At 53.1% G+C, this 26,309-nt stretch overlaps 2 protein-coding genes and 1 pseudogene across 2 annotated transcripts; 1 reads left to right on the forward strand and 2 right to left on the reverse strand.

Annotated features, from left to right (window-relative positions):
- The window catches only part of LOC118700713 (zinc finger protein 271-like), a 342,045-nt pseudogene that overhangs the window by 213,121 nt on the left and 102,615 nt on the right, over positions 1–26,309 (reverse strand).
- Positions 12,953–14,670, forward strand: LOC118700720 (zinc finger protein 239-like). Its single transcript, XM_054518120.1, has 3 exons — positions 12,953–13,007; positions 13,504–13,582; positions 13,769–14,670. The coding sequence occupies exons 2-3, from the start codon at positions 13,531–13,533 to the stop codon at positions 14,437–14,439; spliced, it is 723 nt and encodes a 240-aa protein (XP_054374095.1). The 5' UTR covers positions 12,953–13,007; positions 13,504–13,530; the 3' UTR covers positions 14,440–14,670.
- LOC118700725 (olfactory receptor 14I1-like) lies at positions 16,828–17,760 on the reverse strand. The gene has a single exon (XM_036405316.1). It carries the CDS (start codon positions 17,758–17,760, stop codon positions 16,828–16,830), a length of 933 nt encoding a protein of 310 aa, XP_036261209.1.

The raw sequence follows: 26,309 nt of genomic DNA on the forward strand, positions 1-26,309 counted from the left end.
TGAAGAGGACAGAATTCTCCTGTTGGAGACAGATCTCTATGAGTTTTTTCGATGGGCAAAGCTCTTTGGGTTTTTTACGAATGTGCTATATGCCCTCGATATGTTTGTCTGGGAGTGTATGGACTCCATTTTCCAATTCTTTTTATACCATGGGTTCGGATGCCCCTCAATTTATCCAACCTTTTTGAAGCTCTTTCTAGTCTTGAAACGGACAGCAGCTGTTTTTCCCTGGATTGCTAACTGCAAGGGGAAAGGCCCGTTCCCCCCAGTTCCAGGGGAAGACCCTTTGGAGGGGGACGCTCTGCTGCTTTCCAGCCCCCCTGAACCACAGTGGGGGGGGCGAAGTTTCGCCCGCGGCCGAAGGTTTTTTTACCACGTCTTCAGAGCATGCTCAGACGGAGCCGTTTTTTCCCCCCTCCCGTTGCTTTCAGGGGGGATGGGAGTGGGCGGCGCCGCCCCGGCCAGCGCTGCGAGCACCGCCCCGGCCAGCGCCGCGGGCGCCGCCCCAGCCCACCCCGCGGGTGCAGGCGGTTCCCCACGCGGCCCATCCCGCGGCCGCCCCTCCGGCAGAGCCTGTGGGGGCTCCGGCCGCGGTTCCGCCGGCTTCCCTGCCTGCATCTATCTCAGAGACACCACTTCCCGCGGCTGCGCCCTTGTTGCTGGGCAACAGCGATCCACCGCTCCCCCCAGCCGTCCCGCTGCCTTCTGCGACTGGGCCTCTGCAGCCGATGTCTGGCGCAGAAGATGCTGCCGACCCCGTGGCGCCCCTGCCGCCCCCGCCGCCTCCCCAGGCGGCCCCGCTGCCCGCCCCTGCGGGGACTCCGTCCTCCGTGTCTGCGTCAGAGGCTGCCCTGGAGCCGGTGGCAGCTGCAGCGGCGCCTCCTGCATCCAGCGTGATTCCTCCCTGAGTTTTTCGGGTTGTCCTGGGGCTGCCCCTATGGGGGGAGCTGGGACAGGGGAAGAGGGCATCAGCCTGTCCTTCTGTGGAGGAGGCATGGCCCGACAGCTGGCTGTGGGCGCAGCCCGGCTGCCTGTTTTCAAGATCAGCATTCTTGGCGGGTTGGGGGGTGTTTGGTCCGGGGTTTCCCCCTGGGGGATGCGAATCTCTCTGCCGCCCCTCGCGCGCCCCAGCAGCGAGGGGGAGGTGGGTCCCGAAAGTTCTGCCCCTGGTCCCCAGCCCAGAGGGGGTGGAGGTGGTGCCGTGAGGCAGATGGGAGGAACACCTGGTGCATTTGCATTGCAGAGGCAGAGGGCACAGCAGGAAGCGAGCATCGCTTGTCTGCTGTGGGGAAAGGACATCCCCAGACCCGAGATGAAGTTTCTCGGGACAGTTTCTGTCTTCCCATTGCCGGCATGCCTCGGTGATTTTGGGGAAAGGAAGCGTTTGGTCACCCCTTCTGCCATTGTACTGGCAGCAGGGTGCGGGTCTGTGCCAATGCAGAGCCTGCCTCGGGGGCTGGGCCTGGGCTGTCTGCCTTGGTTGCTTGGGCCAGGGCCACCTCCTGGCCTCCTGTTGGGTTTGGGGGCGTTGCTTCCCCCTTCTGGTCCTGGGCCACCTTTCAGTGGGCCAGGTCTGGGGTTCCTGATCCTTCCACATGGGCCAGGGCCCCCAAGGGCCTCTCTCTGGCTCCGCTGCTGCTGCTGCTGCTCTTTCCGACAAAAAAAAAAAAAAAAAAAAAAAGAAAAAAAAAATTAATTGAATAAAAAAGGGTGAAAGAGCTGGCAGCAGCTCAGAGGCATTGAGCAGAGGCATTGAGGAGCCAGAGATTGGCTTCAGCCCAAGTTGTTCAATAAGGGCTGTGGCCAGACATTTCAGAAATTTTCTAAAAATTGTTTGAAGACTGTCAATGGACTTTTGATAAATATTGATGGACCTTTTTCTGTAGCAAGCCTGTTTCAGGACCAAAAGAAACTTTCAGATATGGCAAAGAGGAACATCTTCAAGCCATGGACTTTTCCTGAAACTCAGCTGCTTGGACTTGAATTTTCTTTGCATTGTTTTTGCATTTTCTTATATTATAGAATTGTTTTAGTAATATGATAGAATTTTATGTTCTACAGGTGAAGAAATTCCCAGTGCATTCCACAGGAGCACTTGAGTGGAGTTTGATTGGCAACAGATAACCTGTCAAGTGTTTGTCTTTTTCTTCGGCATGAGTACAGCAGAGAAAATTACAAACACTTTTTCCTTTTAATTTAACTAAATAAAAAAAGGTGACATGTCGCAGACATCTTTCATGAAAAATCCTTTCTTAGGATTTTTCCTTGTGACAAGCTGCAGTTCAGCAACCAAAGTAAACAATGGTTATCTGCTGCTGTGGAATGCAACAGGTGATTGGTCTCCTGTGGGTGTTTGGATTTCTTGACCACTCATGGCAGAGCTGGCTCTTGCTCTGTCTGAGACACAGATCTTTGTTATTCATTCTTGTCTATTCTTAGCTTAGCTAGCTTCTGAAGAAACCTTTTCCTTTCTATTGCTTTTTAGTATAGTCCTAATGTAACATATATCATAAAATAATAAATCAAGCCTTCTGATCATGGAGTCAACATTCTCATCTCTTCTTCATCCTGAAAACCCTTGTGACCACAGTCACACACAGCTACCAAGTCCTGGATTCCAGCACTGTTCAGATGGAAATTCCAAGAGGATCCAGGGTCAAGATGTGTGCTTGCTTTGTGGTCAGCCTTCAATACCCCTTGGTCTCCCTGGGCCCTTCCCCCACGTGGGACTTGGGCTCCTTTGGTCCCTCAGGAGCTGGGCTGGGGGCTGCAGAGGTGGCTGTGGAGCATTGCCTGTGCTGTGCCAGGGACTGGCAGCCACTGCTGGGCTGGGATAGAGGCTCTGGGGGGATTGGGGCTCCAGGGCAGGGCTGGGCTTCCAGGGCAGGGCAAGGCTGGACCTGCCCCATCCTCCCCCATACACAAAATGCTTTGAGCCAAGAATCTCCTCCAGTCCCTCACAACAGGGAATGTTGGAGGTGAAATCCCAATTCTGGCCGTGGGTGCCTAGAGGAGCAGGACAGTTCTTTTCCATAGGAAGTAAACCACAGAGCCCAATGTTTAGAAGGCAGGTGAGAGCCTCAGTAGGCCAAGGCCAGCCAGACTTGTCAGGAATGGCAGATTTTGTCTGAGAGCAGTCTTTGCATTATGGGAATTTTGGAGGTGGAAACCCAGTCTTGGCCATAGGCTCCTGGAGAAGCAGGACAGTTCATTTCCATAGGAAGGAAAGCATGGAGTCTTCCCCAGTGGTTTGGGGACAGATGGGAAGTGACTTGTCCTGGAAAAATTCCTATTGGAACAATCACTGGATATAAGGAAACTTGGAGGTGAAATCCCAGTTCTGGCCATGGGTACCTGGAGATGAAGATCTTTTCCACAGAAAGGAAAGTACAGAGCCCCATTGTTTTATTAGCAGAAGAGAAGAGACCCTCAACATGCCAAGGTCAGCTGGACCAATCTGGTTGCCTCGTGAGCCAAGCCAGACCTGTTCTGAGTTTCCTTGGTTTTATGGGGCCCTGCAGTGTCACAATGGCCCCTAGGTTCCATAAGGGCCCACAATGTCACAATGGTCCCTTGGTGTCACAGGGCCCCACAGGGTCACAATGCTCCCTTGGTTCCATGGGCCCTGTGCTGATGCATTCTCCCCTCACCTTCTCAGGCCGCCCTGCCAGCTGAGAAATGCTCCTTGGGCCTCGGCCTTGGCCAACAGCCCCTGGGCTCAGCTCCTCTGCAGCTCATCACAAACACTGTCTGCTCCAGGCACTGCTGCTGCCCAACCAGCTCCTGCTTTCTGGAGGAGCAGCCCTGGGAACTGTTTTTTTTCCCTCAGTGGCACAACATCCCTGTTCTCACACTGCCAAAGAAAGCTGTTGGTGCCAAGTGCGGCCAGGATGAACCATTGCTGGGACTGAAGCCCCTCTCTTGGGGCCCTGCAAACAGCGCTCCAAAAGGAGCCCTTGGAGCTCTCCTGGGCCAGCGACTCCCTCTGAGTGGGGCCTCTCCCAGCTGGGAACTCTCCCGTTTGCTGCACTCGGGGATCCCCAACAACGACGGAGCCTGGGCCGATCCCCCCACTCCTCCAGGCTCAGCCCTTCACTCGCTGGGGAGATGCCAAAGGATCCACAGGGAGCATTTCCTGCCCTGAGGGGAATTTCTCCCAGGTGCCTTGCACTGACTCTTTGTGTCTGTGTGCACACAGGAGTGCCTGTGCTGGGGAAATGTGGCAGAAATGCTGCTCTCTGAGGGGTTTGAGTGCCTTGGATAGCTGAGTCAGTCAGGCCTGGCAGTGAGGTTAGGTCATGTGGTCTAAGCAAAGTTAAATGCTGCTAAGAGTTGTTCTTTTGCTAAGTTCTTAATATTAATATAAGTTATTAGCTAAGTTGAATATTGATATGTGTTATTCCACTATTAAATCATTAAGTTATAGGTTATAAGTTAGGTTAAGTACTGTTAAGTGCTGTTCTTGTACGTAATTTTGAAGTTGAAGGTATCAGTTAAGGTTAAGGTGTAAGTTAAGTCCTGTTAAGTTTGAGCTCTGCTAAGCTTTTATCTCTTTATTCATTTTATCCTTGCCCTCACTGTTCTTTGTCACACACACAGGGACAGTTCTGGGTTCATTTCTGGTTGATTGTCTGGATTTTGTTTAGTTTTGTTGTTGCTTTGTTTCCCTGCTGTGCCTGAAGTGTCCAGTCAGGAGCAGAGTGACTCTTGCCAAGGAACTTTGTGCTGCTGTCCCTTAATATTAAATCTGGTTTTTGCTGCTCCCTGGCTGGGGATTTTTTTCAGTGCACTCAAGGCCTCGTTGGTACCAGGGTGAAGGAGCCCTGGCCCAGGCTCTGGCCCTGGGGGACACGGGGATGCTGCCGGTGGGTCCCTGTCCACCTGTGCCACCCCCAGGGCCCCGGCCCCCCGTCCCCGTGTCAGGCTCTGGGGTCGATCTCATGGAACATCCCCTGGGGGAGGCTGCGGGGCCGGGGGCGGGGGGACCCGGGGGGACAGGGGACCCCGCAGTGCACGAGCAGGGTTGGACTGCTCTGGGGGAACTGTGAGGGGGGCCGGGGCAGAGTGACCTCCCCAGTGACCTCACACAGCCCTGGGATGTCACACAGCCCCTGTGATGTAACACAGTCCCCTGTGATGTCACACAGCTACTCTGTGATGTCACACAGACATCTGTGATGTTACACAGATGACTGTGATGTCACACAGTCCCCTGTGATGTTACACAGCTGCTCTGTGATGTCACAGAATACTCTGATGTCAAAGAGTCACACTGCGATGTCACAGTTTGTTCTGTGATGTCACAGGCTGCTCTATGATGTTACACAGCCACCTGGTGATGTCACAACCAACTCTCTCATGTCACAGAGCCTTTCTCTATGAAGGCAAGATCGGCTCTATGGCCTCACACTATGATGTCACAGACAGATGTGTGATGACACAACCCCCTCAGTGATGCCACAAAACCCTCTCTGTGATGTCATTCTGACTCTCTTTAATGTCACAGCACACACTTTGACCTCACAGCAAGCTCTATGATGTCATACAGTCATGCCTTGATGTAACAATCTGCTCTGTGATGTCACACAGTCCCATCTATGATGCTCAGTCGCCACAATGACCTCACGAAACAAACACAGTGATGTCAGAGCCCAATCTGTGCCCTCACACAGCCCACTCTGTGCTGTCACACAGCCCCTTGCTGACATCACAACTGCTCTGTGCCTCCATGACACAGCCACAGAGGAGCTGCTGTGACACAGCCCCCTCTGGGACATGCCACAGCCCCTGCCAGTGCTGAGCCCCTGGGAGCTCTGTCTGTTCCCTGCTGGTGTCCTTGAGGGGCCCTGGCAGTGCCCCAGCCCTGCTGGGCTGTGCACAGGAGCTGCTCCTGGCCAGAGCTGTCTCTCTGCAGCTCTGCTGCCCTTGCCAGGAGCTGCCTCTGGGCCAGGAGCCCAGCCCAGCTCAGCAGCACAGGCACAGCACAAGGACTGTAATGACCCTCTGGGGCTTTGGTGCTCTTTGCATCAGACTCAGTCCCTCAGAGTGTGCTCAAACAACTACTCAGGGACTGAAAAAGAAGGTGAAACACTTCAGTTTCTCATGCATAAAATTGATCCTTCTGAGGGACAGGACTGAGAAAGCATCCCCAGGTTCCAGGTCGAGCAGAACACTGGTGGCAGTGGTGACAGGTGGGGACAAGCAAGGCAAAGGTGTCTCTGGTGCTGAGCAAACCTGCGCCTCTGTCCCTGCAGGCTGTGGGCATCCCCCGGCTGCCCCACCTGGCTGGCCCCTTCCTTTGCTGACAGCTCTGCCTCTGCCTGCCCCTGCCTGCCCACACAAAGCCTGGGGCTGCTCCAGGCTCCTGCTGGGGGACGTGCTGCACCACAGCCCTGCCCTGCCAGGGAAATTCCTTTCTCCTGGTGTCCACTCTGGGCCTCCCCATCTGCCCTTGGTGCTATTATGTCTTCTTCAGGCTCATTCCCACAAAGAAGAAAAGCTCCAGTATCTCTGAAACCACCCTTCCATCCCTCCCAGACTATTCCTGTTCTGTCCTCAGTCTCCACACCACTGACCCCAGAGCCCAGAGCCTCTCCCTGCTGGTTTTGTGATGAGGCCTCCAAACCCCATCTTGGGAGATTTTTGGGTCCTCTCCAAGGTCTGTGAAAATGGAAAAATAGTGGTCAAAGGTATTTTCTCCCAAATCTTGCAGTGACAAAACAAGGGTCAATATCTCTAAACTGAATGAGGGTGGATTTACATTCGTTAGAAGAGGAAATATTTTGCAGTAATGAAAGTGACATGAAACTGCAACTGTTTTTCCAGAGAAGGGGATTCCCCATCCCAGGAATTGTCCAAGAGCAGGAGCTTTCTGCAACCTGACCTAGTGAAACCCCCTGCCCTCCCCAAGGAGAGAATTTCTGCAGTGTGGGTTCTCTGCTGTTCTGGCTGCCCTCACAATGCTTCTGGCCAGCATGTCTGCTGAGGGCAGCCAGACTGCTTCACGGGCAATGACCTCACAGCTATCACCATGGCAGCCCTGCCCCCTGGGCCTGGCTCTGCCCTTTCCTCTGCCCCTGCCTTGGCTCTGCTGGCATGAAGAGTTTTGTCATTGATATCTTGTCCCTAAGGTGCTAGGGCCAATGGCTTCCCAGTCAGGCTCCTGGAGCAGAAGTGGCTTTTCAGAGGCCAGCCAGGAATGAGCCCTGAGGCAGCAACTCTGCAGTGGTGGCCACCAGGCCGGGCTGCCAAGGGAGGCTTCTGGCCATGGCCTGCAAGCAGCTGCTGCTGCCAAGGTGCCTTTGGTGCCTCAGGCTCTCCCTGGCACAGCTCCCAGCACGGCACTCTGCCCTTGTGCCCGAGGCCTTCCCTGTGCTGGGGCTGGCCTGGGGCTTTTCCTGCAGCGGGACCTGCCCTGCTGATGGCACAGGAAAGGCAGCTTCTGCTGGAGCAGGAGGCTCTGCCTGCAATGGGCTCCAACAACTCCAGCAAGGCCCTGTTGACTTCAAATTGCTTCCTACAGCATTATATTCTGATAATTGTTATAGCAATTGAACTGTGGGTTAAATAACTGTGCTAGTGATCTTTCCATCTGACCATGATCAGAATAAGCCAGAGACATAGTTAAATAAATCTATCTGGCATTCTATCATTAATCCTGCAGGAGAAATTGTGTTAAAGTTCAATTCCACCTGTTCAGTTTTTTACACCTTTGGCAAAGTCTGGGGCTGGAGTTGGATCCAGCCGCTCCCAGTCTCCTCTCTTAAAAGGAATTTTAAGAGCCTAGTGGCTCTGCAGGAGTTTGAGGATCCATGGTGGCTGTTGGGTGTCATTTCTCTACCTCAAGACTCAGAAGGAGTTTCTCCAATAAAGAAATAAAGCTTTTGCATGAAGCTCCCACTGTGCCCATGACAGGAACCCCTGTGAGTGTCTGGGACATCCCGGCTCTTTGGCAGCCTGGGGACTCCTGGGATGTCACCGTGGAGCCCCTGTGAGTGCCTGTGACAGATGGGTGCCTTTGCAGCCCAAGGTGCCCTGGGATGTCACCATGCAATGGCTGTGACTGCCTCTGACCACAGGGCTCTTTACCATCCCAGAAAGCCCTGGGAGGTCTCCATGGAGCCCCTGTCTGTGCCTGTGACATTCCAGCTCTGGAAGAGCCTGGAGACTCTTGGAAAGTCCCCATGGAACCCCTCTGATGGCCTGTGACAAATCTGATCCTTAGCAGGCAAACATCACCAGCCCCCTGTTGCTATGGTCAGTTTCCATGGCAACCATCACCAGCCCCGTGTTGCTATGGTCAGTTTCCATGGACCATCACCAGCCCCCTGTTGCTATGGTCAGTCCCTTGGCAGCTCCATGGAGACCCCATGCCAGGGGTGGTTGCCATGGACACCAGCTCAGGACTGCAGCCAGAGCCCGTTGCCATGGCAACCATTGGCAGCCCCATCCCCAGGCTGATGAGAAGCACAGAATTGGCTGAGCTGGGAGGGACCCATCAGGATCCTCCAGTCCAACTGCTGGCCCTGCACAGGACACCCCAACAATGCCAGCCTGGGCCTGGCAGCGCTGGCCAAACGCTGCTGCAGCTCAGAGAGCCCTGGAGCTGGGAGCCTTCCCTGGGGAGCCTGGCCAGGGCCCCAGCAGCCTCTGGGCAAAAACCTTTTCCTGACATCCAACCTGAGCCTGCCCCGACTCAGCTGCAGCCGCTCCCTCCACTCCTGTCCCTGGGCACCAGAGGGAAGAGGTTCCCACAGCCCCAGCCAGGGACCCGCTCCCAAGGCTGCTGCCATGGCCACCAGGGCTGGCACCAGCTGGGATGCTCGCTTTCCACGGGCCGCGCTTCAGGAATGGGATTCCCCAATTTCCTGCTCCCGCTAAAACCGCACTGCCCTCGCTGCCCTCCCTCCTCCCATGGAAAGCACAAAAGGCAAAGATCCTGGGCTGGGATAAGAGCAATTTATTGGGAACAGCAACCAGATAAGGAACAAACAGGATTAAAAACAATATTGTCAACAGAAAGGATAAATAAAACTATTTACAGGGAAAAATACAACATCAACAACTGTCTCTGCCTGGCCACGTATTTCCTCCTGTCTGGAAAGGACACCCTTCTCCTCAGAGGGAGAGAGAGAGAGTCCCTTTTCTGCCCCTGGAAATGAACTGAGGTAGGAGTGAATGGAATGACAGGGCCATGGCCAGACCCTCACGTTCTTCCATCCCACATCAGGTCATTGGCAGGGGCAGGAAAAGGGACAGGTGTCTTCCCAGCATGGATCACAGGGAACATGGATCACAGGGAACATGGATCACCAGGGCTCTTCCCAATGTGGCTTCTCCCATGAGGGCTGAAGCTGGAGTGGTGCATGAAGCTGTTCCTGCAATCGAGGCATTTGCAGGGCTTCCCTTACTGGTGGCTCCGTTGGTGTTTTGTCAAATGAGAGCTGCTTGTGAAGCTCTTCCCACACTGGGGACACTCGTAGGGCCTCTCCCCAGTGTGGATGCGCTGGTGGGTGATGAGGGTGGAGTTGTGCTTGAAGCCCTTTGCGCAGTCTGGGCAGAGGAAGGGCCTCTCCTCTGAGTGAATCTGCTGGTGTTGGAGGAGCTGGAAGCTGGTGTGAAACCTCTTCTGACACTGGGGACACTCGTAGGGCCTCTCCCCAGTGTGGATGCGCTGGTGCCTGATGAGGTGGGATTTCCGCTTGAAGCCCTTCCCACAGTCAGGACAGTGGAAGGGCCTCTTCTCTGAGTGAATTCGCTCATGCAGGTGGAGACTGGAGCTGCTCTGAAACCTCTTCTGACACTGGGGACACTTGTAGGGCCTCTCCCCAGAGTGGATGCGTTAGTGGATGATGAGGGCAGAGCTGCAGCTGAAGCCCTTCCCACACTCCCCACACTCGTAGGGCCATTCCCCAGTGTGGATCATCTGGTGGCTGATCAGGGTGCTGCTCTGCCTGAAGCTCTTCCCACACTCCAAGCACTTGTGGGGCTTCTCCCCAGCATGAAGCTGCTCATGGATCACCAGCTGCGAGCTCTGGCTGAAGCTCTGTCCACCTTCCTGGCTCAGGGTGGGTCTTTCCTCCTCAGAGCACCCTGGGCTGGCTCTGGAGACCCTCCTCCTGTGGGATCTCTGGGGATTTTCCTCCACGTTGGAATTCTGCACCATGGAGCCACTCAAAATGGCCTCTTCCACGAGGTTCTGCCACAGTGATTTGCCCTCCCTGATCTCCATCCTCAGCTCCTTTTCTGGGGGAGGATGGCCAAGGAGAGGATGGGATTTGCCTCCGTGCCAGAGGGAAGGGGAAGGAGATCCCCCCAGTGCATCCCCGGCAGGACGGGGTTGGCAGCAGGGTTGTCCTGCAGCCGGGGGCCGTGCTGGGCTGAGAGATGGAGCAGGAGAGAGGGGGAAAGGGGCACTGACTTCCTCCTCACCTGCCTGCGTGTCCCAGGGCTCCCTCCTGTTTCTCGCAGCCTCCTCCTCCATCCAGTCAAGGTTTGGGAATGGGAAATCCTGTTCTGGGAACCAAACAAAGGGTGCACACATTGTCTCTTTTTCTAGTTTGAAGGCAAACCTGGGGAGAGTCTAAACCAGGATTACAATTTAATAAGAAAATTTAGATCAAGGCAATGATGCAGAAACACCGCCTTAAACTGACAGAGTCAGGATATAACCTGACACCCTGCTGGTCAGGGTGGTGGCAGCAGTCCCATTAAATGGTGGCTGCAGTCCTGTTGGAGTGATGAACGTGATTCTGTCCGAGCAGTGATCCTGTAGAAGGGTCTGGTCTTCCTCTGAAGGTCCAGTGGTGGTTCTGGAGCTCTTGTCCTCTGGGAATCCAGTAGGCAAGCTGCTCCTGGTGTTGCAAGGCTCAGCTTATATCCAGGTAGGAATGCTTGGATCCTCCCCCTGGGCGGAGCATCCCACAATAGGAGGATGGAATTTTATCAGTCCTGCAGTGACACTCAATGGCCCATTCCCAGAAGATATCTCCCCTGGAGGGCATTATCAGGGCTGAGTCATGGAAGAGATCAAGAACACTGCCCCACCTGTTTATAGCAGTTGATGAAGATGGGGATTGAAAACATGCATTTGGTTCCATCTTACACTGCATCCTGAAACAGCGGGGGAATCCCTGCTCAGGGGGTGAACACCACCCCCCTTACCCAAACTGGCTCAGGTGTAAAACCCCCACCCCGGGAAGGCCACACACACAGGGGACAATGTCACACTTGCCCTGCCCCAGGGGAGGTCTCTGTCCCTTTCACTCCCTTGCTCTCCCCCCTTTTTCTCTTTCTTTCCAACTCTCTCTCTCTACCTCACATTTACTGTTTAATAAAATCCACTTTGGATTTGGTCTTGTTAGCACCTTAATTGAGGTGGAGGCATTACTCCGGAAATTTTCTTAATCAAATTGCAACATTATTTTGGCACAGTGAGTTCAGGGCACTGTTGTCTGACCCCAAGTGCCTTTGACAACATCATGGTTCCCTCCTCTGTGGAGGTTGTGGTTCTCTCTGGAGGAACTCTTGGAAACTTGGACACAGTCCCTCCTTCCTCCTGTGGAACTTATGGGAGAAATTATAAGGAAAACGGCTGTTGTGGGTGGTCAGGAAAAAGAAAATATTTTGTTGTCCTTCCTTGAAAAGTTTCTTAAAATCACAGGGGGAGAGGGAGCAAATGATATCAGAGTGACTGATAAAGTTCATTTACTCAAAGGTGAGGAACACAAGGCTGCTAAAAGTCCCACAAGAAGCCCAGTTCAAGTAGCTAAATTCCCAAATAACTCCAGCCAGGGGTGTCCGTGAGGATTTTTTTTGAGTGTGTTCGGAGCCGGCAGATCCCGGACTCGAGCCCCGGATATCTCCGGGCTCCCTAAGAGGAGCTTTTTCGGGGGCAGAGGAGCCGCAATCGCCCTTTGGGAGGGTCCCGGGGGTCCACGTGGGGATGGCCCGGTACCGACGGGGCGGGACATTGGTTTTGGGGATCCCTGTGAGAGCCGGGGCTGTGGAACGGGGGACCCCCGGGGCTGGGAGAGGGGAAGGGGCGATACCGGAGCTGGGGCACCCCCGGCAGCCCAGAGATGAGGCGGGGACGGGACCCCCTGACCCTGACAGGGGCGCGTCCTGGGGTGACTTCATGATGCTCGTGCCCCATCGGTCCGTTTAGCCCAGAAATGAGTTCTGCACATTTAAGGCTGGTTCTGAGAGCCAAGGGGAGGAGGAAGAAGCTGCAGTTTGTTTTCAGACACTGCACTCACTCCTCCACATTCCGGCTCCTGGACTGTTGCGATGCCTTAAGGAGCTGGAACAGAGGCCACACGGAGCTAAGAGGAATAAAGTGGATTTTTATTGAAGTGCCTACAAAGGCCACACTCTGGCAGTACCTGAGCCACAGCTGTGGCTCTGCCTGGATGGCTCCAAGATGGGAGCAAAAGAGGGATTAGTCACGAGATCTCTCATTTTTATAAGTTTTAGTCCATTTGCACATAACTGCCCAATTAATAGCTTGAAATTATGAAGTTTAATCCTCCTTGCTTGCTTGCCCGCCCTGCTCTTTTCATGTTGTTTGTGCTTTGGGGCTGAAGTTTGAAGAGATTGTCCTTGAGTCTCCAGCTAGAACAGGATTGTTTTGTCTTCACCACTCTGTGAAAAGATCCCAGTAACACTTAATATAAAGCTAAAGCTGCACACCAAAACAGAGCAGAAAAACTTGAAACCTAAGGTATCTGTCTGTCAATGGACAGACAGACAGCAGGACAGAGCTCTCCTTTGCTTTTAGTTAGTTTTTAGCTCTCTGAGGCAGAGAACTTCCCCCAACTGTGATTTTTCTTTTTCTTTGCTGCTGTTTAAACCTGCTCTGGACTGAACACCCAGAACACCACCGGCAGCTCCCACCTGGCCAGGCCTGGGCCGTGGCATTTCCAGCACTGGAGGGACTGATAAGAGACTGATAAGCCGAGCTACAGGCCACAGGGGGATTTTCTGAGTTTGTCATCTCTTTTGGAGTGGTAAGAGGTTTTATTGTTTAATATTGTTCATTTTTTGTGCTGGTGAATGCTGTGCCTGTTAAGTAAACAGGTTTTTTCCACTTTTCTCCAAGGAAATATTTTCCTTATCTGATTGGGGGAGGGGCTGCTTGAATTTGCTTTTTAGAGAAAAGCCCTTTGGAGGTTTCTTTCCAAATTTGCCCTAAACCTGGACGGGGCAGTGGGAAGTGGGGGGAGCCCCAAGTGGCTGGAGTGGGAGACCCTGAAATCCCCCAGCATCCCTAAGCAGGACCCTGGGGAGATCCCCAGGACCCATGGGATCGCCAGCAGCCCTGAGATGGGGGACCAGCAGAACCCCAGGGGGATGAGACTGGAAATGGGACACTCCTGGTGGCTTTTTTTGATTCACTCTTGATTTTTGGAGGTTTTTATGGACATCAAGCAACTTGTAGAGATGGACTTGGGCGGGAGTAATCCCCAATCCAAGGGATTCACTCCTTGTTTTTCCCCGAAACAGGATTTCCCATTCCCAAACCTTGGCTGAATGGAAGAAAAGGCTGTGAGGAAGAGGAAGGAGCCGTGGGACACCCAGGCAGGTGAGGAGGAAGTCAGTGCCCCTTTCCCCCTCTCTCCTGCTCCATCTCTCAGCCCAGCACGGCCCCCGGCTGCAGGACAACCCTGCTGCCAACCGTGTCCTGCTGGGGATGCACTGGGGGGATCTCCTTCCCCTTCCCTCTGGCACGGAGGCAAATCCCAACCTCTCCTTGTCCTTCCTCCCCCAGGGAAGGAGCTGAGGATGGAGACCATGGGGGAAAAATCCCAGTTGCACAACCTCATGGAAAAGGCTGTTTTGAGTGTCTCCATGGGACAGGAATCCAATGGGGAGGAAAATCCCCAGAGATCCCACAGGAGGAGGGGCTGCACACCCAGCCCAGGGTGCTCTGAGGAGGAAAGGCCCACCCTGAGCCAGGAAGGTGGGCAGAGCTTCAGCCAGAGCTCAGAGCTGGTGGTCCATGAGCAGATTCATGACAGAGAGAGGCCCTATGAGTGCTTGGAGTGTGGGAAGAGCTTCAGGAAGAGATTCAACCTGATCTGCCACCAGAGGATCCACACTGGGGAACGGCCCTACGAGTGCTTGGAGTGTGGGATGAGCTTCGGCCACAGGTCCGACCTGGTTGTCCACCAGAGGTCCCACACAGGGGAGAGGCCCTACGAGTGTCCCCAGTGTCAGAAGAGGTTTCACACCAGCTCCCACCTCCTTGTACATGAGCGCATTCACACAGAGGAGAGGCCCTTCCGCTGCCCCGACTGCGGGATGGGCTTCAGGCACAGCTCCACCCTCATCACGCACCGGCGCATCCACAGTGGGGAGAGGCCCTACGAGTGTCCCCAGTGTGGGAAGAGCTTCTCAGGCCGCTCATTCTTTACCCGGCACCAACGGAGGCACCGGTAAGGGAAGCCCTGCAAGAGCCCCGGCTGCAGGAAGAGCTTCATGCACTGCTCCAGCTGCATCCCCATTAGAGGATCCACATTGGTCAGAGCCCTGGTGACCCACATTCCCTCTGATACACAGTCAGAAGTGGCTGGTGTTCCTTTTTCTTTGCCTCTCATTATCTTTTGATTTATCTTCCTCCCTTCAAAACACAGAAAACCGGGGTAAAAATCAACAAATTCATCAAAGGCATCTAAAGCCTCACATTTTACTTGTGTTTTGGGGGAATCTTGGATTCCAGGAGATATCTGGGAGGATATGGGGGGGTTTGGGGGTATTTGGTTTGGTTGTCTTTATTTCTTGGTACTCCAAAAGATGAGAGGGATTGATCTGTCAGCTCAAAACCACTCAATGTCACTGAAAACTACTCAATCCCACCCCAAAATTCCTTGATTCCACAGCTCCTCAGGATGAAATGGGGTTGGAAGGGGATTGGGCAAAGTCGGATGCAAATCAGGAGGGGTGAGATGAGCATTGGGTGGGGCAGGATGGGTGGGATGGGGTTTGGGAGGTGGGAAATGGGGGAAATACAGCTTGGGAAGGGGGTCTTGATGTCCAGGAGGGGTGGGAGGGGTTGGGGTTGGGATTGGGGACGTGGGCTGGGGTCTGGAATGAGATGGCCAAAGTTTGGGGATAATGAAGGGAAGGGAAGCCCGTTACTGAGTGAGTTTTTGGATATTCCATGTTCATGAAGAGATTTTGAGTTGTCTCATGTTTCCAAGGCAGTTTTGGGGCACTCCCCAGCTCTTGGGGGGTTTCCTGAGAGCAGCTCCATGGAGCCCCATTGCCAGGGGTGGTTGCCTTGGGCACGAGCTCAGAGCTGTAGCCAGGGCCCATTGCCTCAGTGCTGGAGAGCAGAGAAATGATGAACGGCCCCAGACATCTCCAGTGTGTGTTTGTGTAGGCCTGTGAGCTGACTGGGGAGACATCAACAACAATCCCCTGGAGAGCTGCACCTTAGACTCCAGGCATTCCTCACAGCTCAGGGTCAGCCAGGCAGAAAGGGACGTGCAGGGACTGATGGACAGCAGGCTGGACATGAGGCAGCAGTGTGCCCAGGTGGCCAAGAAGGCCAATGGCTCCTGGCCTGGATCAGGAATGGTGTGGCCAGCAGGAGCAGGGGATAGATGGGCTGTTTGCAGGGGAGGGAACAGGGCTGGGCCAGAGGAAGAAATTTGTACCAGGGAAGAGTAAGGAAAGCAAAGGTGAAGCCAAGGAAATGCTGAGGGCAGTTTGGGGGTGGCTGCCAGGCAGCCCTGGCTCTGAGCAACAGCGTCTGCAGTGGCACAGGAAACTCCCAGCTGATGGGAACAAACTTTCTGGCTGAGTGCAGAGGCCAGGACAAAGCTGAGTGGTTTCCCTGGTGTCCCCCAGGCCTTGCTGGCCCCAGGGGCTCATGGCATTTGTGCTCCCTCAGCTTCATGTCCCCACAGCAACAGCATGGGGGTGCTGCCCCTGCTGTGTGCAATGCAAGCAGGGGCTGCTGAGGCAGTGCTGCCGTGTCTGTGCCTGCAAGGATGGGGCACCTGTGTGAGCTGGGGGAGAGGCCAGGGCTGCAGAGGGGGGATGTTGTTGGCAGCTGCATGAGGACGCTCTGGGACGCTGCCCTGGGCTGTGCAGCGCACTGGGCATGGATCAGCCCCTGCTCTGCTGCTCCTTCCCGTCTGCCCCAGGGCCCTTACAGAGCCCCAGCCATGCTGTTTGCCCCCAGCCTGCCCACGGCCAGCCTGGGGCTGCTGACGGGGGTTTCTGTGCTGAGCATTGGCCTGGCCGTGTTATGGAGAGAGCTTGGGCAAGGAGCCTGGAGCCCCCAGGGCCTGGCCTGAGGCATCAGCGCTGCCCCAGCAGTGCCCATGGCCTGTCCCTGCTGCAGCCCCGGCACTGCCACCCCCAGGGCTGTGCCCGGCCCCGAGAGCACTCAGGCCCTGCAGCAACACCAGGGCCACCAGGGCAGCGGGGCAGGGCCACGGCAGCAGCACTGGCAACACCAAGTGCTGCTGCTGCTGCTGGGCACAGCTGCTGGGCCAGCACTGATCTGCCCCAGCTCTGCACACAGACATTGCTGCTGCAGCTCCAGAGAAGGCAACACAAGGGCATCTCTGCAGAAAACTCTGCTGGGAGATCCTTTAGTTCCTTTAAAGCCATTGAGAGCACAGCCCCTCACTGACACAGTCTGTGGCCACAGGGAAGGTGAAGAGAAACAAAATGAGAAATGGCACAAACAATGACATTTCTTTGTGGACAATATGAAAAAAGTAAAAGAAAGACAAAGGACCACGAAAATGAAACCAACAAGAAGTACCAAAGATGACTTTGATTTAAAGTAATTGGCAGAAACTGGCCAGCAGTTTAATGTTTCTTAACGCATCCAGTCATCAGTATCCACACTGCAGCCTTGAGCTCCTGGTTCCTCAGGCTGTAGATGAGGGGGTTCAGGGCTGGAGGCAGCACCGAGTACAGAACTGACAGGGCCAGATCCAGGGATGGGGAGGACATGGAGAGGGGCTTCAGGTGAGCAAATGTGCCAGTGCTGAGGAACAGGGAGACCACAGCCAGGTGAGGGAGGCAGGTGGAAAAGGCTTTGTGCCGCCCCTGCTCAGAGGGGATCCTCAGCACAGCCCTGAAGATCTGCACATAGGAGAAAACAATGAACACGAAACAACCAAGTGCTAAACAGGCACTGACAGCAACGAGCCCCAATTCCCTGAGTTGGGATTTGGAGCAGGAGAGCTTGAGGATCTGTGGGATTTCACAGAAGAACTGGCCCAGGGCATTGCCATGGCACAGGGGCAGGGAAAATGTATTGGCCGTGTGCAGCAGTGAATAGAGAAAGGCACTGGCCCAGGCAGCTGCTGCCATGTGGGCACAAGCTCTGCTGCCCAGGAGGGTCCCGTAGTGCAGGGGTTTGCAGATGGACACGTAGCGGTCGTAGCACATGATGGTCAGGAGGGAAAGCTCTGCTGACATGAAGAACACAAAGAAAAAGAGCTGTGCAGCACATCCAGTGTAGGAGATGTTGCTGGTTTCCCACAGGGAATTGTGCATGGCTTTGGGGACAGTGGTGCAGATGGAGCCCAGGTCAGCGAGGGCCAGGTTGAGCAGGAAGAAGAACATGGGCGTGTGCAGGTGGTGGCCGCAGGCTACGGCGCTGATGATGAGGCCGTTGCCCAGGAGGGCAGCCAGGGAGATGCCCAGCAAGAGGCAGAAGTGCAGGAGCTGCAGCTGCCGCGTGTCTGCCAATGCCAGCAGCAGGAAGTGCCTGATGGAGCTGCTGTTGGACATTTGCTGTGCCATGGCAAGAAGATCTGTAAGAAAAGTAATCATGGAATAGTTGGGTTTAGACAGGACTTGAAATATCCCAGCACAGGCTGGGGGCACTTTCCCCCCACTGCCTGCCCAGGGCTCTGCTGCCTGGAGCTGTCCCTGCCAGCAGCTGCTTCCCTGTGCCCAGGGCTGGGCCCTGCCAGTGCTGCCAGAGCCCAGCCCAGCCCTGGGGGCTCAGCTCTGCCCTGCAGAGCCCTCCCAGCTCAGGCACTGCCCAGGGGCAGCTCTGGCTCTGCAGGCTCTGATGGCAACGTCAGAGCAACCCTGAGGAGGCTGGAAAAGCGGCTCTGAGGCTGCGTCTAAGGGCTGATTTCTGTCACTGCTGAATTTATTCAGATATGAGAGAAAATCTATTTTTATTTTTCGTAGCCTGAACTGAGAAATGAATATCTATGTGCAATTTCCCATCCAGGCAACCCAGAGCAATAGATTAAAAAAGCAGGATTTTCCCTTTTCTCCGGCCTGGGCTTTGCTGTGCTCCCTGTAGAATGTACTTGGAAATGTTCTGCAGTTCAATGCCATGCTGGGAGCAGTCCTGAACCATGCAGCATCCTCCCCACACAAGGAGAACACTCCCAAGCCTCACCAGCTGTCTCCTGCCACCCAGATCATGTCCCCCAGTGCTGGGAGCAGCTGCCAGGGCTGGCTGAGAGCTGTCCCTGGCAGGCAGCAGAGTCCCTGCCCCAGCACAGCGCCCTGGGCTGCAGGACCCTGCTCTGCAGGACAGCCCTGGGCACCCCTGGCTGCTCTGCACAAGACACAAGCAGAGAATGTACTCACAGGCTCTGCAGGCATTGGCATGTTCCAGCTGCAGGAGATGGCTCCAGGAGCTGCAGCTGCATTGTCCTGCAGCCAGAGGTTCCTGTGCCAAGGGCTGGCAGTGATTGTGCCCCAGGCACTTCTCAGCCCCTTCCCAGCCCTGACTGATTGAAGCTCTCTGTGCCTCTGTGCTGTGCCCGGGCTGGCTGCAGGCAGTGCCCCAGCCCTGCTGGGCTGGCACAAGAGCTGCTCATCCAGAGAAATGTGCTTTTGAAGCTCTTCTTGGTGACCAGGAGCTGCCTCTGTGCCAGGAGCCCAGCCCAGCTCAGCAGCACAGACACAGCACAAGGACTTTAATCAGCCTCTGGGGCTTTGTGCTCAGGCCCTGAACATCAGTCCCTGAGAGGGAGCTGAAGAAACCTCTGCAGAACTCCAAGGCAGAATCCAACTCCAAAGTTTCTTGGACTTTTAATGGGTCCCAGAGAGGGACACGACTGAGCAAGTGTCCCCAGGCCCCAGGCAGAGCAGAGAACTGCAGGCAGTGATGACAGGTGGGGACACAGAGAAGCCAAGTCTTGGTGCCCTGGGCCACAGCAGGGTCTGTCTCAGCAAGGGCTGGGAGGAGACACCTTGTCCTGAGGCCCTGGGGCCTCCTGGCACAGCCCCAGCCAGGCTGGGCACTGTCAGCCCCTTGTGCTGCCCTCAGCATCCCCCCCTAGCCCACATCCCAGTGGCCTCAAGGATCTGCTGCAAGGAGTCCCTGGGGAGCCTTGCTCAGCAATGGCCCTGGGGGCTCCTTCATGCTCCCTGCAGGGACTGCAGGTTTTTCAAAGGACTTGGGGTTTGGCTTTTTCCTTGGAGTCTCTGAGAGGTCTCTGCAATCATGGCCTCCAATTATCTGCTGTAATTAGTCCCGGGAGAGGCTTTGTCCGTAACAACACTCAGTGGGCTCATTAATGGTTGAAGGTACTTCAGTTATTTTAGGATACTTGGTGTTTCCCTTTTGATGCAGACTCTGTGAGAGGTTTGTGCAATCATGGCCCCAATTATCTGCTTTAACGTGTCCCTGGAGAGCTTTGTACTGACATTCAGTGGGGCTCATTAATACTTTCAGATACTCAAGGTTTTTAAGGTACTTTATGGATTTAAGAATACTTTTAGGTACTTTTAAGGATTTTCCTTCCCACATTGAGTCTCTGAGAGGTTTTTTGGCCATCCTGGCCTCCAATTCTCTCCTCCAAGGAGTCCATGAGGATCCTGTGTTGGCTATCTTACCCCTTTCTGTTTTACAACAAAGATGGAATTGAAAGAATTTTGTAAGACTTTCTAAAAGCATTCAGACAAACATGGGACAATTAACAATACAATAACAACAACTAAGAGAATTAATAGTCCTGTTTTAGTAGATATCATCCAACCCTTCAGTCCCTTGGATTGGAAGAGTTTATTGACCCAGTCTTTGTTTTCCACTTGAAGCTTCTTGAAGCCTTCCTTCAGTACCTGAATGCTCTTGTGGATTGACTCGCTGTGGCTGGAGAGGTTCATGCAGCACATGCCCTCAGAGTCTACACAGCCATGCCCATGTGCCCAGAGTAAAAACTCTATCGCTGTTCGGCAAGGTGGCGTGTCTGATGGTCTCTGTGTCTGAGAGCAGCCACTCAATGTGAGGGAGGCAGCATTGGTTTGCTTACTTAAACGGCACCCAGGATGGTCTGAGTGCCCTAAAGCTTTAGCTGCAGCCACCCAAGGTAGTCCAAATTTGGGATGCTACCATCTGATACCTGGATTAAAGCTTTCAAAGCCATCTCTTTGATATCATCCAATACTTCTCTGGGGATACCTGCTGCTTGATCATCTGGTAGGCTGTGTTGTCCTTCTCCAGCTGGATGGTTGATTGTCAATTCCACCCTTGCCTCATTATTAGCATAGTCTGCTATTAATTGATTTAGTAAACACTTCCATTCCCCTTTTCACAGGGTGTATTCTGTAGGTGACAACAACATGGTCATAATATATTTTAAATCATAGAGAGTTAAGATGTGCTGTAAACATGCCCCTAATTAGGCCATTAAAACAAGGTAAGTCCTTCCTATGGTCTTTAGCTGCCCTACACAGATCCCTGATTTCCCCATAAAGGAATGGCTGACACCTGGGATTCTGTCCCCTTCTTTCATACGGGGGCAATGAGGAGTTTTGAGACTATTTGCCAGTCTCCTTCCTTAACTGGAGGCATGGCCCAGGGGGGAGGAGGAATGATTGACAGTGGGGGCATGACCCACAGTTGTGGGGGTGGAGTCTGGAGGTTCATTCAGGGCAGGAGAGAAGGTTGTGGTAGCAGGAATTAGAGGAGCCAAGATGAAGGGAGGACGGTCAGGCTTAGGGGCAGCTGGAAAATTTTTAATGATCCACTTCACAATTGATTTTGATTTGTTCTTTGAAGGTACTTTGTCACGATCAGTGAGAATTAACATAAAGCATCCATATACACACCATTCTTCTTTGGACATCTGCCTGCCATTTTTCTCTTTCTCTGCCTTAACTGGAGCAGCCACTGGAACACCCCAAATCATTTATGGGATGTGGATGCATATTGTAAAAACACAGTGGCAAAATGGGCATTAAATTTCTTGCATTTCCCCAAACCCAGCTGCAATCCTACACAGGTGAAACTGTCGTTGTCCCTGTGGATCCTGGCCGAGGTCCCTCGAAGCAATGATGAATCTGCCGGCCCGGCACAATCCAAAATCCTGGGGAGCGCTGGCCTATCCATCAGCTAACACCAGCTGACGTGACTGAATGTCAAGGCCCCTGTTCGGGCGCCAAAGGTCACAATGAGGGTGGCTGTGACAAACCTTTCTGGTTCCCCAACTTCAGGGCAAGGGTGGGGAAAATGAAAAGGAGCAGATGCTGGGGAAGATGAAACAGGAAAGCCTTATAAATATGATTGCCTGGCAAAAGATTTTGAGAATATGGAAACTATAAGTGAGATTAGAATGAAAGCAAGCTTTGAGATACCAAGCCTTAGTTACTGAACAACTGGAAAACAATGGTATGGCCGGCTGAAGGTAATCTTCTTTTGATGAAACAACACCCCCTGCTTGCAGGCAGGTCCAAGGGTCCGAGCAGACCCTACTAGCTCGGCAGAAGGGGTGCAAAGGGTAGTTTTTAGGGTTTAAAATGTAACACAGTATGGTAATGTAATGATCCTTATCGGCTGTATGTAAATGCTATAAGATTTGTGTCTTGTACTAGATTGGTTACTGAAAATTAGAATATGCAGCACAGAAGAAGATTTATTGTATTGTAACGGGAACTCCCCTCCTCTTTCAGGCATCCATTTTGGGCGCCTCTTTCGAGCTCCTCTCTCCGGCCTGCTCCGAGCTGTGGCTGGCAGCTCCAAACAAGGCCCCTGCACCCACACACTTTGCAATAAACCACAAGTTCCAAGACCTGGCTGCAGAGATCTCTCGTCTCTGTCCATCCCAACCATCCTAACCCCAGATGCTCCTACAAGCAGGATCAATGGAGTTGCCCAAAAAGAACTTTAGTAACAGGGTGAAAAACAATAAACATGGAGAAGTCGAGCACAGTACGAGGGGTGGGATTCAACGACCTGAGATAAAGGTGAAGCAACAAAATATACACTTGGGGGTAAAACACTCTGGAACAATAACCCTATAGGGGAAACAAGTAACCAATAGGGGAGGAGAACTTGGACAACTTAGTATAACAACACTAAAGACTTATGGGGGAACCCTCAAACTCACCCTAAGTTAAACTAATGATTCCCAGGGCCTGAAACTCATGCCCAGTTCTTCCAGGATAAAATTTGGCTGACCCTGAGTTGCAGCTGGGCTAACTCCCACACCGCTGCTTTGCTCTGGCCCCTTGGGACCATGCAGCCCAACAGAGCCACAATGATGTCCTTGGTTCCAGGAGGCCCCACAGTGTCACAATGGTCCCTTGGATCCATGGTGCTCTGCAGTGTCACAATGGCCCCTTCATTTCACAAGGCTCTCAAATGTCACACTGGTCTCCATAGGAAGGAAACCATGGAGCCCCCATGTTTCAGGAGCTGATGAACGGCAGCCACCAGAGGCCAAGGCAAGCCTGACCTGTCTGTCCTGGCAGGTTTGCTTGGAGCAACCCTTGGATATTTGAAATTATGAATGTGGAATCCTAATTTAAAACATTTGTGCCTGGAGAAGGATGATTTTTTTCATAAAAGGAAAAGCAGAGAGCCCTTTCCAGTGTTTGGAAAACAGGTGAGTTCTGGCACTCAGGAGTCAAAGACCAGTCAGACCTGTCTGTCCTGGCAGCTTTTGTCTGGCAGCAATCCTTGGATACACAGAAATTTGGAAGTGGAATCCAAATTTTGGCCATGGATACCTGGAAAAAATGGACAGTTCTTTTCCATACAAAGGAAAGCCCAGAGCCCCAGTGTTTCAGGGGCAGATGGGAGTGGCCTTCCACATTCCAAGGTCAGCCAGACCTGTCAGGTGACTCCTGGGTGGCCAAGGCAGCCACAGCTATTTCATGTTCCCTTGGTTCCACAGGGCCCTGCAGTGTCGCAGTGGTTCTCTGGCTCCCATGAGGCCATCAGGTGTCATAATGGCCCCTTGATTACACAAGTCCTTAAGGATCCTAATGGTCTCCATGGTTCCACAAGGCCCCACAGTGTCACAATGATCTATTGGTTCCATGAAGCCTCGCTGTGTCCAATGGCCCCTTGGTTCCACTGGGGCCCAGTAGTGAAACAATGATTCTCTTGGTTCCACAAGTTCCCATGGTGTCACAATGGCCCCTTCCTTCCATGAGGCCCCACAGGGTCACCATGGTTTCCATGATTCCATGGGGCCTTGCAATGTCACAATGCTCTCCATGGATCCACGGTGCCCTGCAGGATCACAACGGCCCTTTGGCTCCACGAGGCCCTGAAATGCAGCAATGGCCTCTTGGTTCCACAAAGCCCTGCTGCTTCACATTGGCCCCTTGGGACCCTGCGGCCCAACAGAGCCACATGTTCTTGGTTCCATGAGAACAAAAAGATGTTCTTGGTTCCATGAGGCCCCACAGTGTCACAGTGGCCCTTTGGATCCATGGTACCCTGCAGGGTCACAATGTTCCCCTTGGTTCCACAAGTTCCTACAGTGTCACAGGTTCCACAAGGGCCTGCAGTGTCACCATGGCCCATTGGTTCCACAATGCCCCGCAGTGTCACAATGGTCTCCATAGGAAGGAAACAAGTGAGCCCCAGTGGTGCAGTGGCAGATGAGAGGCAGTCACCAGAGGCCAAGGCTGGCCAGACTTGACTGTATGGGCAGATTTTCTCTGGGAGTAACCCTTGGATATAGAGAATTTTAGATGCAGGATTCCCATTTTGGCCATGGGTGCCTAGACAAGAAAGACAGTTCTTTCCCATAGGAATAAAAGCACAGAGCCCCAGTGCTGCACAGTCAGATGGAAAGTGGCCCTTGACATGCCAAATTCAGTGGGACCTGTCAGACAGCCCCCAGGAGGCCAAACCAGGCAGACCTGTTCCATGTTCCATTGGCTTCTTGGGTCCTAACACTGTCACAATGGTCTCCTTGATTCCATGAGGTCTGGCAATGTCACAATGGCTTCTTGTTTTCATGAGCCCCAACAGAGTCACAAGGGTCCATTGGCCCCACGCAGCCCCACTGTGAAACAATGGCTCCTTGTTTCTATTTTAAATCAATCACAATCAAAGCACAGTTTGATCATTGATCCTTGCTTCCATAGGGCCCATGATTTGCACAATGGTCTCCTTGATTCCATGATGGAATGGATCAGAGGATAGTATAGTATGTCACTTGGGTGAGATATTTAGGTTTTGGGATTTTTAGTATGGTGTAGATAGGAAGAAAGATGGAGGACATGGGGTGTAGTCCCTGTCTTCTTCTTCATCTACTCCATTTTCTGCAGTGTTGCTGGCACAGGGTGATTGGTCAAGGAAAGCACAGTGCAGAGGTTATGAGGACAGTCAAGAGATGAGTTTTTGCTAGATAAATGGAAAAAATGTATGTTTTCAGAGTGTATTGGATGAGACAACTTTAAAACACCTTGAAACCGAACATTTTGGGGCCATTTTGCAGTGCTTTTCCAGCGCACTGAGCCTGGTGCGGACAGCAATACCAAATTTTAGATAAGATAACAATAAATAAGAAACTGAAGATTGAAGAAGTCCTGTGCATCTCCTTTTACTGGCACAGAACTGGCACAGGAGGGTTTCTCCCATCCAGGGAGCCCCCAAAAAGGCCCAATGTAAAACAAACATCAATAACTGGTGCTCTGACAAGGTTTGTAAAAAGTTGCTTTTTCCATAAACTTGATTATTGAAGGGTGTTTTCTTAATTAGCAAATCATGTGAAATGTGTTGACTAAATGACCAATGAGGTCCACCTGTAGAAAACCAAGGTATAAAAGAAGAGGATTGAAAGTTTCCAAGAGTTCCTCCAGAGAGGACCACAACCTCCTCAGAGGAGGGTACCATGCTGTTGTCAAAGGCACTTGGGGTCAGAAAATAGTGCCTAAACCCACTCTGTCAAAATAATGTCACATTCTGGTTAAGAAAATTCTGAGAGAGAACTCTGTTGCAATTAACGTGCTAACAAGATCAAATCCAAGGTGGATTTTATTGAATAATAAATGTGAGGTAGAGAGAGAAATGGAAAGAAAGAGAAAAGGGGGGGAGAGCAAAGGAGTGACAGGGACAGAGACCTCCCCTGGGGCAGGGCAAGTGTGACAATGTCCCCTGTGTGTGAGGCCTTCCCGGGGTGGGGGTTTTACACCTGAGCCAGTTTGGGTAAGGGGGGTGGTGTTCACCCCCTGAGCAGGGATTCCCCCACTGTTTCAGGCTGCAGTGTAAGATGGAACCAAATGCATGTTTTCAATCCCCATCTTCATCAACTGCTAGAAACAGGTGGGGCAGTGTTCTTGATCTCTTCCATGACTCAGCCCTGATAACGCCCTCCAGGGGAGATATCTTCTGTGAATGGGCCATTGAGTGTCACTGCAGGACTGATCCCATTCCATCATCCCATTGTGGGATGCTCCGCCCAGGGGCAGGATCCAAGCATTCCTACCTGGATATAAGCTGAGCCTTGCAACACCAGGAGCAGCTTGCCTACTGGATTCCCAGAGGACAAGAGCTCCAGAACCAGCCCTGGACCTCCAGAGGAAGACCAGACCCTTCTACAGGATCACTGCTCGGACAGAATCACGTTCATCACTCCAACAGGACTGCAGCCACCATTTAATGGGACTGCTGCCACCACCCTGACCAGCAGGGTGTCAGGTTATATCCTGACTCTGTCAGTTTAGGGCAGCGTTTCTGTATCATTGCCTTGATCTAAATTTTCTTATTATATTGTAATTCTGGTTTAGACTCTCCCTCAGGTTTGCCTTCAAACCAGTACAAAAGACAATGTGTGCACCCTTTGTTTTCTTCCCAAAACAGGATTTCCTATTCCCAAACCTTGACTCAATGGAGGAGGAGGCTGCAAGGAAGAGGAAGGAGCCCTGGGAGAGCCAGGCAGGTGAGGAGGAAGTCAGTGCCCCTTTCCCCCTCTCTCCTGCTCCATCTCCCAGCCCAGCACAGCCCCCGGCTGCAGGACAACCCTGCTGCCAACCCCGTCCTGCTGGGGATGCTCTGGGGGGATCTCCTTCCCCTTCCCTCTGGCATGGAGGCAAATCCCATCCTCTCCTTGTCCTTCCTCCCCCAGAGA

Source organism: Molothrus ater, chromosome 35, assembly GCF_012460135.2.
Source record: "Molothrus ater isolate BHLD 08-10-18 breed brown headed cowbird chromosome 35, BPBGC_Mater_1.1, whole genome shotgun sequence".
NCBI classification, from domain to species: domain Eukaryota; kingdom Metazoa; phylum Chordata; class Aves; order Passeriformes; family Icteridae; genus Molothrus; species Molothrus ater.

What these genes read in the sequence shown, in the direction of transcription:
- LOC118700725 (XM_036405316.1), bottom strand. Translation starts at nt 17,760, where the DNA reads ATGTCCAACAGCAGCTCCATCAGGCACTTCCTGCTGCTGGCATTGGCA.
- LOC118700720 (XM_054518120.1), top strand. Translation starts at nt 13,531, where the DNA reads ATGGAAGAAAAGGCTGTGAGGAAGAGGAAGGAGCCGTGGGACACCCAG. An exon ending in GCCGTGGGACACCCAGGCAG is followed by an intron (nt 13,583 to 13,768) that starts GTGAGGAGGAAG and finishes TTCCTCCCCCAG; the next exon opens with GGAAGGAGCTGAGGATGGAG.